Below are 20,562 nucleotides of genomic sequence, written 5' to 3'. Positions count from 1 at the left end.
AAAGAAAATCCTCCACTTAAAAGTAAGTTAATTTCTAAATGTGTATTTGAAGAAACCAGTGCTTTTCTTTTGCCTGTATGTGCAGAGACTCTTTTTAAGGGACCATTACCACCAGCCTTAAAGCTTTTTCACATTTATGTTTTCTTTTAATTTTTTTAAAGCCCAAGTCATGCTACTTTTGGGAGCTAGGTTTTCAAGTCATGCCACTTCCAGGTGCTTGAAAAATGCTCTGGAATAAAGGAAGAGAATGAATGAAAAGACTGACAGAGCTATCCATTCTGAGTTCTTTATTTTGAGGGATCCTATTTCTGAAGAATTAAGCCATGAAAATTTACCACTCTTTTGTATCATCTTAAGGTTTTATTAGAATGTCCCTAATTAAAAGTTATTGAGCAAAAATGTATTTCATAGCTTTCTTCTCCAGGAAAGGAGAACACCTGTGTTCAGCACATACTATAACTTTGTCTATACCTATGTTCAAAACAGACATGCTAATTTTTTACTGAAATTGATTTGAAGGGCTAGACTTAGAGTTCCCCCACATAATAAAGTGAGTTTTACTATAAATTGGGGGTTAATTTTTGCCATCTGTAGTAATAAGCAACTTGAAATCTTTCACTACACATCTCTTCTGCTCATACTGCCACCAACCATCTTATCAACCCATACAAAATCACAGGTTATTGTCAAACCTTGTTTTTCTACTCCTAGTCATATAGTATGGTTACTCTTTGAGACCAAAGTAAGCAAAACAAGAGCTTCAGAACCTTGTTATTACTTTAGGATTTTATGTTAAATTTAATCCACAGACAGCAACACAAGATGAAGAGAGCAAAGAATTTATCAACATTCCATGTCTTGAACTTTGCTTGTTCTTAGATATTATATTCAGAACATAAGATATTTTCCAAGTGTCAATTGCATGATAAAGATTCTTTTTTTTTTTTTCGTTTTTTTGCTTTTAAGATACCATATCGCAAAGCACTAACTTAGCAAGAATCAATGTCAGCTTTTACCTTATGTCATCAATGAATGCTTTTCATTGAACAGTAAAAGTAGTAAAAGTTTGAAAATAATGATATGTTGATGAAGAAGAACCCCTAAAACAATATCAAGAAAGTTGTTCTAAATATATAGGGTTATATCAATTTTTGATAAAAGTTCCTTCTCAATTTTAAAACAACTCATTGTTGATCAGAATCAAGAGTATTTGTAAAATAGAGTGTGAAACATTCTTGGCTAATGGTTCTGTTGTTATAATGATAGATTAATTAATGCCAGATATTATACCTATAAAACTGGGAAGTAGGGTAGCAGCAGCAGCATTAATAGCAATAATACAACGCTTATCCCTAATCCTAACCCAGGTTTAACTATACCTACTATTACTATAAATACCATCATTACCAACAGAGAAGTTTCCATTTAGGATTGCAGTAAAGATCTAATTGTAACTGTGGAAAAAAGAGAAGACAGCTCAGAGAAGGCTCTTTCTAGACTCAAAAGAAGGAGAGGGAAAAATCAAGATTTAAGTCTATCTTCAAAGAATATTTTATTTTTCTAAAGATATGGACTTTTAACAAGACTTTGGTTTGATAACTGAGCCTAGAATATTACATTGACAAAAAGGGAAACACATATATTACACAGAAAGCAACTTTAAAAAGCAGTCCTAGGTTGTGTCTTTCTGTTAAGGTTCTAAAAAAGTGTGCGTTGGTTTTGTTGTTGTTGTCTGGTTTGGTTTCTGTTTTTTTCTCGAGGATACAAAGTTTGAAAAGATGATTTTGAATTAAAAAATAGAAAAACAAGTGCAGGAGAATATAAAGTGCTGTGTTGATAATGGCTGGGTTCATGGAAGTAGGCAATAAAGTTAAAGAAAAGGGAAAAAAGTTTGAGAACACTCCTTAGTTAGTGTTCTTGGTGACTTTTTTTCTCAAAGGAAAGTAAAATTGCCTAGTCTTTGTTAAAGACTACTTACACATATATACACCCCCTAAAAAAGCTCACTTATGAAAGCATGCTTCTTTCAAAAAAGGAAAATCTCCAACTTTTGATATTTTTTACAGTTTAGGATCAGGAAGAGAAAAAGACAATTCAATGCATGCTTCTGGCACTCTTTAACACTCCTTGCTCTTGAGACACTTTTGTTCTCTTTAGGATTAATATCTTGGTAACTAATCCAGTTACTTTGAACCAAGCTTTTATCCATTACTGAAATTTCCTTCATGGCTAAGACAAATCCTATAATAGTAACTACAGTGTATAATGAGAGAGAAAGAGTACCTTCTCATGCCTATGTCATGGTGTGTGTGTGTGTGTGTGTGTGTGTGTGTGTGGTGTAGCAGGGGGAGTTATAAACATTATCCTCTGACTTTTCTTCTTCAGTTGTGGTTATCAAAATATTTCAATTATTAAAAACCCTAAAAATTTACATTTTATTTAGATATATTTTTCTTTTGCTGTAAACATAAAATTTCTTACATGTTCCAAAATACTGAGATGTTAATAAGCTCATTAAAACATGACTCTTTGCAGATAATTATTAATTATATATGCAATCTCAGACTTTCATGGAAATTAAACAGAATGATGATTGTAGGTTATATCCTTTTCATATTCTGTAGGTGTTTCTCTTTTTTTAAAAAAAGTATCATTTCTAAACTCGAAACAAGTATAATAAGATAAAGAAGATATTAGCATATCTTCAAATAAAGGCACCAATGCAAAAAATAATAATCTTGCAATAGAATGTTCTTTTAATTAAAAAGAAAAATGCTGAACACAAGGGAATATAAACTTCTAAAAAAAAAAAAGAAACAGAAAATACTAAAAGAAAAATCTAGCCAAAAAGCTATTTAATGTTGTGCTACTTAAATGCAATTTAGCATATTACAAATGTTGTTTGCACAGTTTAGTATGAATATTTAAATAATGCAATCTAGAATGCTATACTAACACAGAAAAGCACCAGAGGGGAAAAGAGAGTTAGAAAAGTACATACATTCCTATCACGGATACATTCTACTTGTCATTTGAGTTACAAATTTAACAAATTAAACATGTCTAAATTTTCTAAATAAAATATAACTGAACTCCTACTTTCAAAAACTATGACTTTTCACAAACCTCCTGTATATGACTATTCTTCTCCAAGATGGAAAGAGCAACAGCAGCACACTCCAGTGTAGAAAGGCACGTATTGGTTGGCTGCATCCGAATGACATACTGACTGGAAACGCTAGTTTTTAACTGCACCTGAAACCAAAACCAAAATAACAAAATGAAATTTTGATTTTAATTTAAAATTACAATGTTTGTGTCTTAAATATTAATTACTTTCCATCTAAAATTGCTAGTAGTTTAGAAATAACTGATTATATCAATTCTTTCATATATAATATCTTTTTCTTCTTGTCACTGTTAAATAGTAGAAGGAAGATGATGGTTACACATTTATTGACAGAGATGATATATCCAAAATATATATAAAGTTCTACATATCCAAAATACAGACTAATAGAAAAGTTATATATTGGCGATCCAAGATGGCGGCCTAGAGGGAGACTGCACCCCCAGTTGCTCCAGAACCCAGGAGTTAAGAAGGGGAGGCATTGAGAGGCTCGGACTGAAATAGAGCCACAGGTGAGTCTGCCCACTGGGTAAAGCTTGGCCCGGGTGGCAGGCCCAGATAGAGGTGGCTTATCGGAGCCGGGCAGGGCAGCTAGAGTCATCCACAGGCAGCCCTGCGCACTCCGGCGGTGGGCCCCGCCCACACAGCTAGCTTCTCCAGGTTCTCGGAACGGAACCGGCCCGCTAGTGAGAGCCTTTCTGACCAGAACAAGCTCCGAGTCCCGGAGCCAGTGCAGCGCAACGTACTTCGGCACACAAGCAGCTTCAGGGACCAGGATAGGGCAGCCAGAGACTTCCCCAAGTAGCCTGGACCCCTGCGGTGGGAGGTGCCTTCCAAGGCTAGCTTCTCAGACCAGACCGCCCAGTGAGAGGCTTTCTACATAGAACCAGCCACAAGTCCCCGAACCAACGGAGAGCTTCGATCCGCAAGCAGCCTCTGGGATCAGGGCAGGGCAGCTAGAGACCTCTTCAGGCGGCTCTGCCCACTCCGGCTGCAGGCTCTCTTCATGGGGCGATCCAAGATGGCGGCCTAGAGGGAGACTGCACCCCCAGTCGCTCCAGAACCCAGGAGTTAAGAAGGGGAGGCATTGAGGGACTCGGACTGAAAGAGAGCCACAGGTGAGTCTGCCCACTGGGTAAAGCTCGGCCCGGGTGGCAGGCCCAGATAGAGGTGGCTTATTGGAATAGGGCAGGGCAGCTAGAGTCTTCCCCAGGTAGCCTTCCACACTCCGGCAGTGGGCTCCTCCCACATGGCCAGCTGCACGGTGCAGGCCCACAGTGAGAGCATTTCCGCACAGAACCAGCTCCAAACCATGGAACCAGTAGGGGGCTAGGGGCAGTTTTCTTCGGATGCGCTGCTTTATCAGATTCCTCCAAGACATCAGGCTACTGAAGGCTGGGAGGTGATACACTGGAAATCTACCGGGACACTATAAGCCAATAGCGGAAAACTGCAATATCTCAGGGTCCCACTGACAGCTGACCAATATGAGAAACAAGGGAAGAAAATGTCCCAAACAAACCTAGATACTACATCAATAAAACCCAATGACAGCACAGCAGAAGAAATGTCAGAAAGGGAGTTCAGAATGTACGTAATTAAAACGATCAGGGAAGCTAATGAGGAGATGAAAGAGCAAATGCAGGCACTGAAGGAGGAGATGAAAGAGCAAATGCAGGCATTAAATGATCACACCAATCAACAGTTAAAAGACCAAATACGGGAAGCAAGAGATCATTTCAATAAAGAGTTAGAGATACTGAAAAAAAAAACAAACTGAAATACTTGAAATGAAGGAAACAATAAACCAAGTTAAAAACTCCATAGAAAGCATAACCAATAGGATAGAACACCTGGAAGACAGAACCTCAGACATTGAAGACAAATTATTTAATCTTGAAAGCAAAGTTGGCCAAACAGAGAAGATGGTAAGAAATCATGAACAGAATCTACAAGAATTATGGGATATCATGAAAAGGCCAAATTTAAGAATTATTGGGATTGAGGAAGGCTTAGAGAAACAAACCAAAGGAATGAACAATCTATTCAATGAAATAATATCAGAAAATTTCCCAAATCTGAAGAATGAAATGGAAAACCAAGTACAAGAGGCTTATAGAACTCCAAACATACAAAATTACAACAGACCCACACCAAGGCACATTATTATGAAAATACCTAACACACAAAATAAAGACAGAATTTTAAAGGCCGCGAGAGAAAAGAATCAAATTACATTCAGAGGGAAACCAATAAGAATATCAGCAGATTTTTCAATCCAGACCCTAAAAGCTAGAAGGGCCTGGAACAACATATACCAAGCCCTGAAAGAAACGGATGCCAACCAAGAATCTTATACCCAGCAAAACTTACCTTCAAATTTGACGATGAAATAAGATCCTTCCATGATAAACAAAAGCTAAAGGAATTTACAAAAAGAAAGCCAGCATTACAGAACATTCTCAGCAAAATATTCTATGAGGAAGAGATGAAAAACAATGATGCAAATCAGCAACAGGAGGCGCTAGCCTAAAGGAATAGCCAAATAAAGGAGAAACCAAATCATGTCAAAAACAAATATGAGTCAATTGACTGGGAATACAAATCATATCACAATAATAACCCTGAATGTCAATGGCCTGAATTCATCAATCAAAAGACACAGACTGGCAGATTGGATTAAAAAGAAAAATCCAACAATATGCTGCCTGCAAGAGACTCATCTCATAGAAAGAGACACCCATAGACTAAAGGTGAAAGGATGGGGAAAAACATACCATGCACACGGACACAGCAAAAAAGCTGGAGTATCCATCCTCATTTCAGATAATGTGGACTTCAAACCAAAACTAGTCAGAAGGGATAAAGAAGGACATTACATGATGCTTAAGGGAAGCATAAATCAGCAAGACATAACAATCATAAATATCTATGCAGCGAACATTGGCTCATCCACGTACGTCAAACAAATCCTTCTCAATTCCAGAAATCCAATAGACCACAACACAATAATACTAGGCGATTTTAACACACCTCTCTCACCACTGGATAGATCGTCCAAACAAAAATTGAATAAAGAAACTATAGATCTCAACAACACAATCAACAATTTAGACTTAACGGACATATATAGACTATACCATCCAACAAAGAATGAATACACTTTCTTCTCAGCAGCACATGGATCCTTCTCTAAAATAGACCATATTTTATGCCACAAAGCTAATGTTAGCAAATACAAGAAGATAGAGATACTACCTTGTACTCTATCAGATCATAATGGATTGAAATTAGAAATAAATGACAGAATAAAAAACAGAAACTTCTCCAATACCTGGAGATTAAATAATACACTATTATATGATGAATAGATAACAGAAGACATCAGGAGGGAAATAAAAAAATTCTTAGAAGTAAACGAGAACAAAGACTCATCATATCTAAATCTCTGGGACACTATGAAAGCAGTACTTAGAGGAAGATTTATTTCATGGGGCGCATTCAAAAAAAGAAGTAGAAATCAACAAATAAACGACTTAACACTACAGCTCAAAGTGCTAGAAAAAGAACAGCAGACCAATACCAAAAGAAGTAGAAGACAGGAAATAGTTAAAATCAGAGCCGAAATCAACGAAATCGAAACAAAAGAAACAATTGGAAAAATTAACAAAATAAATAGTTGGTCCTTTGAAAAAATAAATAAAATTGATAAACCCTTAGCCACACTAACAAAGAGAAAGAGGGAGAAAACTCAAATTACTAAAATTCGGAATGAACAAGGAAACATCACAACAGACACGAGTGAAATACAAAACATAATTAGAAGCTATTTTGAAAATCTATACTCCAACAAAACAGAAAACCTCGAAGACATCAACAAGTTTCTAGAGACATATGAACTACCTAAACTGAACGAGGAGGACATACACAACTTAAATAAACCAATTTCAAGCAATGAAATAGAAGAGGTCATCAAAAGCCTACCAACAAAGAAAAGTCCAGGACCAGATGGGTTCTCAGCCGAGTTCTACAAAACCTTTAAAGAAGAGCTCATTCCAATACTCCTCAAACTATAGAAGAGGAGGGAACCCTCCCAAACTCGTTCTATGAAGCCAATATCACCCTGATACCTAAACCAGACAGAGACACATCTAGGAAAGAAAATTTCAGACCAATATCCTTAATGAACATCGACGCAAAAATTCTCAACAAAATTTTAGCAAATCGCATACAAATATATATTAAAAAGATAGTGCACCACGATCAAGTGGGTTTTATCCCAGGGATGCAAGGTTGGTTCAACATTCGGAAATCAATAAATGTCATTCACCATATCAACAGACTTAAAGTTAAGAATCACATGATTATTTCAATAGATGCAGAAAAAGCATTCGATAAAATACAGCATCCCTTCATGATCAAAACACTAGAAAAAATTGGGGTAGTGGGAACATTCCTTAACATTATAAAGGCAATCTACACTAAGCCCATGGCTAATATCATTCTAAATGGTGAAAAACTGAAAGCGTTCCCCCTAAAAACTGGAACAAGGAAGGGATGCCCTCTTTCACCGCTTCTATTCAACATCGTCCTTGAGACTCTAGCCAGAGCAATCAGACAAACCAAAGAAATTAAAGGGATACGAATAGGAAAAGAAGAACTCAAACTATCCCTGTTCGCTGATGACATGATTATATATTTAGAGGAACCTGGAAATTCCACCAGGAAACTTTTAGAACTCATAAGTGAATTCAGTAAAGTAGCAGGTTACAAGATCAATGCTCATAAATCCAATGCATTTTTATACATAAGTGATGAATCTTCAGAAAGAGAAATTAGGAAAACCACCCCATTCACAATAGCATCGAAAAAAATAAAATACTTGGGAATCAATCTCACAAAAGAGGTGAAAGACCTCTACAATGAGAACTACAGAACACTAAAGAAAGAAATTAAAGAAAACCTTAGAAGATGGAAAGATCTCCCATGTTCCTGGATAGGCAGAATTAATATTGTCAAAATGGCCATACTACCTAAAGTGCTATACAGATTCAATGCAATTCCAATTAAAATCCCAATGATGTACCTTGCAGAAATAGAGCAAGCAATTATGAAATTCATCTGGAAGAATAAAAAACCTAGAATAGCTAAAGCAATCCTCAGTAGCAAGAGCGAAGCAGGGGGTATCGCAATACCAGATCTTCAACTCTACTACAAAGCAATAGTAACAAAAACGGCATGGTATTGGTACCAAAATAGACAGGTAGATCAATGGTACAGAATAGAGGACATGGACACAAACCCAAATAAATACAATTTTCTCTTACTAGACAAAGGTTCCAAAAATATGCAATGGAGGAAAGATAGCCTCTTCAACAAATGGTGCTGGTAAAACTGGAAAACCATATGCAATAGAATGAAATTAAACCCCTATCTCTCACCCTACACAAAACTCAACTCAAAATGGATCAAGGACCTCGGAATCAGACCAGAGACCCTGCATCTTATAGAAGAAAAAGTAGGTCCAAATCTTCAACTTCTTGGCTTAGGATCAGACTTCCTTAACAGGACTCCCATAGCACAAGAAATAAAAGCAAGAATCAACAACTGGGATAGATTCAAACTAAAAAGCTTTCTCTCAGCAAAGGAAACTATCGGCAATGTGAAGAGAGAGCCTACAGAGTGGGAGAATATCTTTGCCAATCATACTTCAATAGAGCACTGATCTCCAGAATCTATAAAGAACTCAAAAAACTCTACACGAAGAATACAAATAATCCAATCAACAAATGGTCTAAGGAAATGAACAGACACTTCACAGAAGAAGATGTACAAGTAATCAACAGATATATGAAGAAATGTTCAACATCCCTAGTAATAAGAGAAATGCAAATCAAAACTACCCTACGATTTCATCTCACCCCAATTAGAATGGCGATTATCAAGAATACAAGCAACAATAGGTGTTGGTGAGGATGTGGTGAAAAAGGAACACTCATACATTGCTGGTGGGGTTGCAAATTAGTGCAGCCACTCTGGAAAGCAGTGTGGAGATTCCTCAGAAAGCTTGGAATGGAAACACCATTTGACCTAGCTATCCCACTCCTTGGCCTATACCCAAAGGACTTAAAATCAGCATACTACAGAGATACAGCCACATCAATGTTCATTGCTGCTCAATTCACCATAGCCAGATTGTGGAACCAACCTAGATGCCCTTCAGTTGATGAATGGATAAAGAAACTGTGGCATATTTATACAATGGAATATTACTCCGCAATGAAGAATGATAAAATTATGGCATTTGTAGGCAAATGGACGAAATTGGAGAATATCATGCTAAGTGAGATAAGCCAATCTCAAAAAACTAAAGGACGAATGATCTCGCTGATAAGCGGATGAGGACATATAATGGGGGGTAGGAGGGGTTAGCATTAGGTTTAGGGTTAGGTTTAGGGTTAGGGATAAGGAGAGCGGTAAGAATGAAGGAAAGAAGGGCTGTACAGAGGGAAAAGAGGGGTGGGAGGGGTGGGGGGAAGGGAAAAAAAATAAACATCATTGCCCTATGTAAACGTATGATTACACAAATGGTATGCCTTGACTCTATGTACAAATAGAGAAACAACATGTATCCCATTTGTATACAATTAAAAAAAAAATACAGACTAATAATTCCCACCTAGTGGGGAAAAATAAACACTTTATGAAGAAAGATATAAGAAAGGAACACAAGTATATGAAAGTGTTCAAATGATCTAATGAGGATTAAAGTCACAGTGGAATAATATTTCACACTCATTAAAATAGTTACAATCAAAAAGACTAATACCACCAAATGACAAAGCTATAGAACAAAGTAAACTCTCATACACTGTAGTAGAATTTAAAATGATATAATCACTTTGGAGAATTATTTGACCAATTTTTAAAAGTCATGGTTTATCCTGTTCTTTTTTTAAATTATTTTTATGTATATTTTTAATTGTTGATGGACCTTTTTAAAAATATTTCTTTAGTTATTGATGAACCTTTATTTAATTTTTTTATTTATATATAGTGCTGAGAATTGAACCCAGTGCCTCACACGTTAGGTAAGTGCTCTATCACTGAGCCACAACAACCCCAGCCACTGTTATTTTTTAAAGTAAACTGCTATGAGTATGCCTGTGTAGATATGCATATAAAGATACACACAAACATATGTAATTTTCTCTTAGGTAAGAAATAGTATGCTATACATACTTTATACACATATTTCTCCATGGATATATTATTTTAGCTGAAACCTGATGACTAAGACAGAGTCAAACATGAAAAAAAGTCAACAGAAAATCAAAAGTCAACATTTGAGATTTTTGTTTCCTATTTTAAGTAAATAAAATTCAAACAATCTTATAAAGTCACACTCCTAGCCCACATTATAAACAAAATCACATTTAAGGATATGTAGGTAGATGATAATTTTAATTTTTACTTCCTCAGGTGCTTTCTCTTATTTTTTTAAAATTCTCAAAGTAGTATGAAAATCTTATCTCTTTAAATGTTCAAAATTCTCTCATTCATGACATCTTATCCTTCAATTCCTTCCCTCTTCTGTGTCTTATGCAGTCCCTCATGATGATATGGTTCTTCTACTCTGTGCTTTTTGGCTTAAAACTATTTTTTCTCTAAGACTTTCTTCCTTCAGAGAGGGAAGAGGGGAGTGTGATGCTATGACTGCTGCTTAGTGGGCACTATGAGAATGTATTTGATTGTGGGATATATACTTTTAAAGCAGATTAATAATATCTTGGGTATGATTATATTAAAATTACTTTGCATTGCTCCTAATGGAAAAGATGTGAAGGAGATTCAGGGAAAGGAAGGATAGAAATGGTTAAGAAATACATATAGTGATAAAAGAAAGCCCATAATTAAATAACTGCAAGAATATTCACAATGTTGATTAACTGTAATTACCAGCAGTTTTAATGATCCATCAAAGATACTGGTAGAACAGAGAATAGTCAACTACTGCTTTCGATACTTAATCCCAAATTTTCCTTGGAGGAATTTATAATAGACATCCTATTACCACAAAATCTTTGGGACATAGGCAAAATTCACAATTTTACTTACTGGAATGAATTTTACTTTTTAAAAGACATTTATTATTTTGGGAGGAGTTTTATTTCCTACTGTAAGAAAATTCAGAATTTGAAATTTATCACGTCAAAAGACTTAAGAATATCCTTCATGAATCATCTCTCCAAGAATAACTAAAAGACTAGATAGCTAATACATATCATACTGTTAACATATTTACTATTAGATAACAGCGTGTTAAATGTGGTCTCGTAGCTTCTCCTTTCATGTTTTTGTGCTATTCCACCTTCATCACACACTCCATTCAATTAGCAAATGAGCAAGAGCAGAAAGAAACCCTGTTGGTCCATACTCTTGAGAAGTCACAGGCATAATTTCTAAGAAGGTTTCTTGTCTTTCTAAATAAAAAGTCATGAAAATTCAAGGCAAAATTATTCTTTAAAAGTGGGGAAAGGGCTGAGGGTGTAGCTCAGTAGTAGAGTGCATACCCAATGAGTGAGGCCCTGGGTTCTATACCAAGCGCTACTTTAAAACAAGCAGAGGTGGGGGAAATTAACATATGATTAAAATGTGGTATAAGAAAGATGATAACTGTATAGAGGGAAAGGAGGGGTGGGAGAGGTGGAGGGGGGAAATAAAAGAATGAATCAAACACCATTACCCTATGTAAATGTATGATTACACAAATGGTATGCCTCTACTTCATGTGCAACCAGAGAAACAAGTTGTACCCCATTTGTTTACAATAAAAAAAAGAAAGAGGATAGGTCAAAAAAAACCATGATTTTATAATACAAAAATTAATCAATCTCAGTCATGTCATTAAGTTTCTTAGTTTCCCTCAGTTCATCCTCCCCTATAAAATCAGATAACTAGTTCCAATGGTGTCAATTCTGACTGATAGCTGAATTTATCATTTAGCTATCAGTCCTAAGATTAGATACAGAGATATTGCAAGTTTTGAAGTCATGCTGTCTCAAATAATGCTTTAGTAATTTTCTCTTTTTGGAAGTTGGTTCTCTATGATATAAGCTGAATACTTCTAATGAGAAACAGGAAAACCACTGGTTGGTTCAAATTCTATTGGTATAGTTTGTGGACTTATAATTTAGCTTTCATTTTAGAAATAGTCCACTCTTATAGATCATATTTCAAAACTTAGCTTCAGACCTTTTCCATTGGTTCTCTGAATCAGCTAAAAGTTTTAATTTCTGGAAATTCTTTTGTTATAATACCTTCTTTCTTTTCCATTATATTGGGTTTATTTTTAATATATAAGAATACCACAACTCAAGAGACTGAGGCAGGAGGATTGCACATTCAAAGCTAGCCACAGCAATTTAGCAAGGCCCTAAGCAACTTTAGTGAGATCCTGTATCAAAATAAAAAATAAAACAGGCTGGGGATGTAGCTCATTGGTTAAGCACCTCTGGGTTCAATCCCTGGCACCAAGAAAAAAAAAGAGAATACCAGATAACAGTTTTGATGACTATGATCATTGTTCAGGTGCCTTTTTTAAAAAGGCTTTTACAAATTTCTCCTTCCTATTCATACATTTAGCTCTTTCTATTACTACAAGTGATAGTGCCATTAAAAGTTTGAATGACATACATACTCAGTGGTTTAGTAGTGGCCTTTAGGGCTAAAACAAATATTGGAGGAAATAACAAGTTGTGGCATATGTTTGCATATCATTAAATATTTTAAAAAATAATTTGTTATGAAACATTAATTAATTTTTTTTTTTAAGAGTAGGCAAGCGGCTGACTTATTTATTGTGGAACATTAATTAATTCTTTTGGCAGGAAAAACTAACAAAGACCTTAAAATTTACATTAGAATTTTAATTCAACTCCCCCATAATATCGCATTTTAATAATCTGATGATGATCACTTTTTCTCTATAATCAAGCTATCTTAAGTCAAGTTCATTACCGTTCAAAACTGTGGTGTGTCTCAACTATTAAGACTTTCTAATCACTTGATCATATTACTTACAGGTTTCTAGGAAAATAAGCCTATTTTCCATGCTCTCTGAAACAATTCTAGACTAGAATAGGCTAAACAAACTTCTTTTTAGTAGCATCCTGAAGTCTTACCATTTAGAGACACACATAAAAATCTCCTTTCTGCAGCAGACTTATTTCTATGATCTTTCACAGGCTAGATTCATTATCTGAGTTTATGAGCTGCCCTTTGAAAGAGAGGCACTAAACTTTCTTCTAACCACAATCCCTCAATTCATTTCCCTCTTTTCATTTCCTTGGTTTAGTTCAACTATATGATCTAACAGTGGTAAAAGTCCAGCTTTGGCGTCAGATATATGCCAAATCTAACACAGATTTAGCCATTTATATATAAGGTTTCACGCAGTTATAAATAATGAAAATAAATAAATTGCTTCATTTAATTCTCATAAAGACCCTATGAAGTAGGTACCTTCATTATCTTCACTTTATAGAAAAGGAAACCAAAGCAGAGAGACATGAAGCAAAGTTCTCAAGGTTCCAAAATTAGTCATATCAGAGCAGAGGCTTATTCAGGAGCCTGAGTTCTTCACCACCAGGTTAATAACTAAGTGGATAAACTTGTAGGCAATTCCCAGCATACTAAACAAGGCTGTTCTGCTGGGAAAAAAGGCTGGGGTACCCTGAGGAATAGCCTGGTGTATCTTCTGAACATAATCGTTTAAGATGATGAGGGAGGGGTCTTTTACACAAGTATTAAAGTTACTTGCAAATATCAGTATCTCTGCCTTGCTCCAGCTGTGACATACGATGAAGCCTGCAAGGTATTTACAAAGAGTAGAGATTCCAGGAATTAACACTGAAACTCAAAAAATATAATAAAAATAAAGTTCAAAGCGGCATCAGTTGTAGATCAAATGGAAATATTAGTACTACTGCTCAAACACATTATCATTTAAATTATTTTGTTTTCAGCTTGTTTGAAATCTGCAATTCATAACAGTTCTACAGAAAAGCATGAGTCCAAAATTTTATGTTTATGTGTGTGTGTGTATTCGTAGAATATGTTTGGTTTAAAATTTAGCTCTTTCCTACAGAATCTTTATGCTAACACATCAATAAGAACATTATATATTACTTTTGATGTTAAAAACACAAACATGTAGTTGAAGAGTCTAAACATAAAGCACTTAAAATTTTTCAGTTTGAGCAATCTAAATAATGATACATAATTAAGAACTGAGTGACATATTTAGTCAAACATTGTGATTACTAGATTTTCCTCTTAAGAACAATATTTAATCTTCCCTGTCTTCCACTAAACTCCAATGTATCCCATATCTGAAGACCCTAGAAACTATGGACATGGTAATATATCAAAAGGAAAAAAAATCCACATAGATTCATAAGATCACAGGACTGAATGTAATCTTTAGAAATAAATAATCCAACAGGGCTCAGGTTGTGGTTCAGTGGAGAGTGCTTGCCTAGCATGTGTGAGGCACTAGGTTTAATCCTCAGCACCACATAAAAAATAAATAAAATGAAGTGGAAAAAAAATTAAATAATCCAGCTTCTTGCTGTTAGGTATGAGTAGTCTTTAAAAAGATTTTGTATTCACAAAATTAAAAGTTTTAGCAGAGCACAGTGAAGCATGCCAATAAACCCAGCAACTCAGGAGGCCGAGGCAGGAGGATGGAAAGTTCAAGACTAGCCTTAACAAGGTCCTTGGCAACTATCGAGACCTAGTCTAAAAACAAAAAAATTTAAAAAGAGGCTGGGGATGTGGTTTGGTGGTAAAGCACTGCTGGGTTCAATCCCCAGTACCATCCCTATTCAAAAAAAAGTTTTAAGTAATATTGAAATACAGGGCTGGGAATGTAGCTCCAAGATAAAGCACTTGCCTAGCATGTACAAGGGCCTAGGCTTAATCTCCAGCAGTGCAAAAAATATATATCTATGTATATAATATATGTATACTAATGAACTTCTCATAATAAACTAAAATTAGATCTCATTTCTTTAAAAAAAGAATTAATGGAGCCTGAAATTAAGAATTTCTTAGCTTAGGAGCCCGCCAGCCCCCAAACACCAAGGTCGGACACCATCGATGAGCCCATCCCCCTCACCCCTAGGTCAGAAGCCAACACTGAGCCCACCACCCCACACCAAGGTCAGACCCAGTGCTGAGCCCCCCAGCCCGCCCCCACACTGAGAATGGAGGCCTGTAGCGGAGCCTGCCCACCTGCCCCCTACTGCTGAGGGATACTGCACCTGCCTCCATGCTAACTCATCACACCCTCGCTGGGCTCCCCAGCTTCTTTGGAGGCTGGTGCAGGCATTTTGAATTATTCCCGAGGGCATAGTCATCATCATTGGAAGGGCAGCTTCCTTCCTGAGACACCTTTGAGGTGTCCTTTGACAGGTACCCCTATTTACTCACTTACATCCTATACCCTTCCCCATCCTCTTGTTCACAACTAGAAATAATGTAAATAGTAATCAAACTGATCCTGTTTATTTTAATAATGTTGAAGTCTTTATAGGGGCTATCTGATTCAGGGCTGCATTTTCTCTGTATTGGGTGCTACTGGTATTGATCTTCCCTTCAAAGGAGAGGTGGTGGAAAACTGCAGGATCATAATAAGCCTGCAAGGGGGGAACTTCAGTATCTCTTATCTTCACTGCAAGAGGGGAATATATACAAACAACATGAAAAAACAGGGGAAGAAAGAGTCCCCAACAAACCAAGACTATTGTGATAGACTCCAGTGACAACATGGAGTAGAAATGACAGAAAAAGAATTTAGAATCTGCATACTTAAAATGATTCATGAAGCAAAAGATGAGATAAGTGAGCAAATGCAGGCAATGCATGACCATTCCAGTAAACAGTTAAGAGAGAAAATGCAGGAAGCAAAAGAACACTTCAATAAAGAGATGGAGATTCTGAAAACAAACAAACAAACAAACAGAAATACTCCAAATGAAAGAAACAATAAACCAAATTAAAAACTCAATAGAAAGTATCACCAACAGAATAGATCTCGTGGAATACAGAAACTCAGACAATGAAGACAAAATATTTAATCTTGAAAATAAAGTTGAACACACTGAGAAGATGTTAAGAAGTCATGAACGGAAGCTCCAAGAATTAAGGGATATCATGAAAAGAACGAATTAAAGAATTATTGGGATTGAGGAAGGCACAGAGGTACAAACCAAAGGCATGAACAACCTGTTCAATGAAATAATATCAGAAAATTTCCCAAACCTGAAAAATGAAATGGAAAATTAAATACAAGAGGCTTACAGATCACCAGGTGCACAAAACTACAACAGATCCACACCAAGACACATTATAATGAAAATACCTCACATACAAAATAAAGATAGGATTTTAAAGGCTGAGAGAGAAAAGTGTCAGATTACATATAAGGGGAAACCAATATGGATATCAGCAGATTTCTCAGCCCAGACTCTAAAAGCAAGAAGGGCCTAGAACAATATATTTCAAGCTCTGAAAGAACACGGATGCCAACCAAGAATCCTATATCCAGAAGAATTAACCTTCGGATTTGATGATGAAAAAAATCTTTCCACAAAAAAAGTTAAAAGAATTTACAAATAGAAAGCCTGTACTACAAAATATTCTCAGCAAAATATTTCGTGAAGAGGAAGTGAAAAGCAACATTACAAGTCAGCAAAGGGAGGAACTACCCTAAAGGAAAAGTCAATCAAAGGACAAGTAAAAAACCAAAAATAAGCCAAAATGACCATGAATACAAATCATATCTCAATAATAACCCTGAATGTCAATGGCCTAAACTCAACAATCAAAAGACAAAGACTGGCAGATTGGATTAAAAAGAAAGACCCAACAATATGTTGCCTTCAAGAGACTCATCTCATAGAAAAAGACATCCACAGACTAAAAGTGAAAGGATGGGGAAAAAACATAGCATGCACATGGATCCAATAAAAAAGCAGGGGTCTCCAACCTCATATCAGATAAAGTGGACTTCAAACCTAAGTTAGTCAGAAGGGATAAAGAAGGACATTTCATACTGCTTAAGGAAAACATAAAACAGCAAGATATAACACTTTTAAATATTTATGCCCCAAACAATGGAGCATCCATGTATATCAAACAAACCCTTCTCAATTTTAAGAATCAGATAGAACAAAACACATTAATAGTGGGGGACTTTAACACACAGCTCTCACCACTGAATGGATCCTCCAAACAAAAACTGAACAAAGAAACTATAGAACTAAATAATACAATCAATAATATAGACTTAATGGATATTTACAGAGTATTTCATACACCATCGAGCGAATATACTTTCTTCTCAGCAGCTCATGGATCCTTCTCCAAAATAGACCATATGCTATGCCACAAAGAAGCCATTAGTAAATACAAAAATAAAATAGAGATCCTACCCTGTATACTATCAGACCATAATGGAATGCAATTAGAAATGAACAATAAAATAACAAACTAAAACTACTCATACACCTGGAGACTAAATAATATGCTATTGAATAATGCAATGAAAACAGAAGACATCAGGGAAGAAATTTAAAAATTCTTAGAGGTAAATGAAAACAGTGACAAAACATATCAAAATCTCTGGGACACTATGAAAGCAGTACTAAGAGGAAAAAGTTCATTGCATTGAGCTCATACACTAAAAAAATAAAAAGTCAACAACTAAATGACCTAACATTACATCTTAAAGCCCTAGAAAAAGAACAGATCAACACCAAAAATAGTAGAAGACAGGAAATAATTAAAATCAGAGCGGAAATCAATGAAATTGAAACAAGAGAAATAATTCAAAAAATTAACAAAAAGTTGGTTCTTTGAAAAAGTAAACAAAATTGATAAACCCCTAGCCACACTAATGAAGAAAAGGAGAGAAAACTCAAATTACTAGAATTTGTGATGGAGAAGGAAAGATCACAACAGACACCACTGAAATACATAACATAATTAGAAGCTACTTTGAAAATCTATACTCCAACAAAATACAAAATATCAAAGACAATGACAAATTTTTAGAGACATATGATCCTCCCAAACCGAATCAGGAAGAAGTACACAATCTAAACAGATCAATTTCAAATACCAAAACAGAAGAAGCCATCAAAAGTCTACCAACCAAGAAAAGTCCAGGACCAGATGGATTCTCAGCTGAATTCTACAAGACCTTTAAAGAAGAACTGATACCAATACTCCTCAAAGTATTCCAGGAAACAAAAAAAGAGGGAAACCTTCCAATTCATTCTATGAGGCTAGTATCACTCTGATACCAAAACCAGACAAAGACACATCAAGGAAAGAAAACTTTAGACCAATATCCCTGATGATATTGGACTAATATCCCTGATGTTAAAATCCTTAACAAAATACTGGCAAATCAAATACAAAAATATATTAAAAACTACCCTAATATTCCACCTCACCCCAATTAGAATGGCGATTATCAAGAAAACAAGCAATAACAGCTGTTGGTGAGGATGTGGGGAAAAAGGTACACTCATACATTGCTGGTGGAGATGCAAATGAGTGCAGCCACTCTGGAAAGCAGTGTGGAGATTTCTAGGAAACTTGGAATGGAACCACCATTTGACCCAGCTATCCCACTCCTTGGCCTATACCCAAAGGACTTAAAATCAGCATACTACAGAGATACAGCCACATCAACGTTCATAGCTGCTCAATTCACAATAGCCAGATTGTGGAACCAACCCAGATGTCCTTCAATTGATGAATGGATAAAGAAACTGTGATATATATATCTATATCTATATCTATATCTATATCTATCTATCTATATATATATATAAACACACACACACACACACATACACAATGGAATATTACTCAGCCATAAAGAATAATAAAATCATGGTATTTGCAGGCAAATGGATTAAATTAGAGAATATCATGCTAAGTGAGATAAGCCAATCTCAAAAAACCAAAGGACGAATGATATCGCTAATAAGTGGATGATGACACATAATGGGTGGGTGGGACGGGGGCAAGAATGGAGGAAGGAGGGACTATATAGAGGGAAAAGAGGGGTGGGAGGGGTGGGGGGGGAGGAAAAAATAACAATGAATCAAACACCATTACCCTATGTAAATGTATGATTACGCAAATGGTATGCCGTTACTCCATGTACAAACAGAAACAACATGTATTCCATTTGTTTACAATAAAAATAAATTTAAAAAAAAGAAATGAGAGGCTAATAACTTAATAAAAAAATATATATATTAAAAAGATAGTGCATCATGATCAAGTGGGGTTTATTTCAGGGGTGCAAGGTTGGTTCAACATCCGGAAATCCATAAATGTAATTCATCACATCAATAGGCTTAAAGTTAAGAATCACATGATTATTTCAATAGCTGCTGAAAAAACATTTGATAAAATTTAGCACCCCTTCATTCTTAAAATATTAAAAATTAGGAATAGTAGGACCATACCTCAACATCGTAAAGGCTATCTATGGTAAGCTCACGGCCAACATCATTCTATTTTTTGATCATCTAGAAATCTTTATAAATTGTAAATTTGCATAATAGAAGCAATATTTATCAACAGTTCAACCTGGTCTTTGGCATATTACGTAGCAGGCCACTTTGTGGTGTAGTTTGAAGTTGGATATGTCTGAGAAGATCTGGCTCTATCTCATTAGCTGTGTGTCTCCAAGAAGTTACCTAAAATGAGCCTTTTTGTACACCTATAAAATAAGGGTAAAGATGCTAACTCTCTTGCTGTGAGTCTCATGGAATCATGCAGTGAGACATTTGGTCAGCTATTAATCATTGTACAAATAGTCACCATTCATCACTCCAAGATTCTTCCTACAGCCTTCCCTACAGGGACCTGTTTCTCTCACTTTCCTTCACTTTCTGCTCAAAACTTTGCATGAGAATTTGTGTCTCAGTCTGGAATAAATTTTAAGATAATGTTGTACCTTTTTCTCTCATTCTTGTTCTTAGCTGCACTTTTTTTCTTTTCCCCAACATCATTAATGGAGAAAAACTGAAAGCATTCCCTCTAAAAACTGGAACAAGAAAGGGATGCCCTCTTTCAGGACTTCTATTCAACATTGTCCTTGAAACACTTGCCAGAGCAATTAGACAGACCAAAGAAATTAAAGGGATACAAATAGGAAAAGAAGAACTCAAGCTGTCACTATTTGCTGATGACATGATCCCATATTTAGAAGATCCAAAAAACTCCACTAGAAAACTTCTAGAACTAATAAATGAATTGAGCAAAGTTGCAGGATATAAAATCAATATGCATAAATCTAATGCATTTCTATTCATAAGTGATGAATTCTCTGAAAGAGAAAT

At 35.7% G+C, this 20,562-nt stretch overlaps 1 protein-coding gene across 1 annotated transcript in view; it reads right to left on the bottom strand.

Annotated features, from left to right (window-relative positions):
• Dtwd2 (DTW domain containing 2) overlaps positions 1-20,562 on the bottom strand; it is a 170,474-nt gene that overhangs the window by 12,534 nt on the left and 137,378 nt on the right. Inside the window, exon 5 of the mRNA XM_047556430.1 lies at positions 3,127-3,255. Within this exon, the coding sequence (XP_047412386.1) occupies positions 3,127-3,255 (129 nt within the window). The remainder of the gene's footprint in view (positions 1-3,126; positions 3,256-20,562) is intronic.

The sequence above is a fragment of the Sciurus carolinensis genome, chromosome 6, assembly GCF_902686445.1.
Source record: "Sciurus carolinensis chromosome 6, mSciCar1.2, whole genome shotgun sequence".
Taxonomy (NCBI): domain Eukaryota; kingdom Metazoa; phylum Chordata; class Mammalia; order Rodentia; family Sciuridae; genus Sciurus; species Sciurus carolinensis.
Note: the sequence above shows the minus strand (reverse complement) of the source record. Positions and strands in the feature narration are given on the sequence as shown.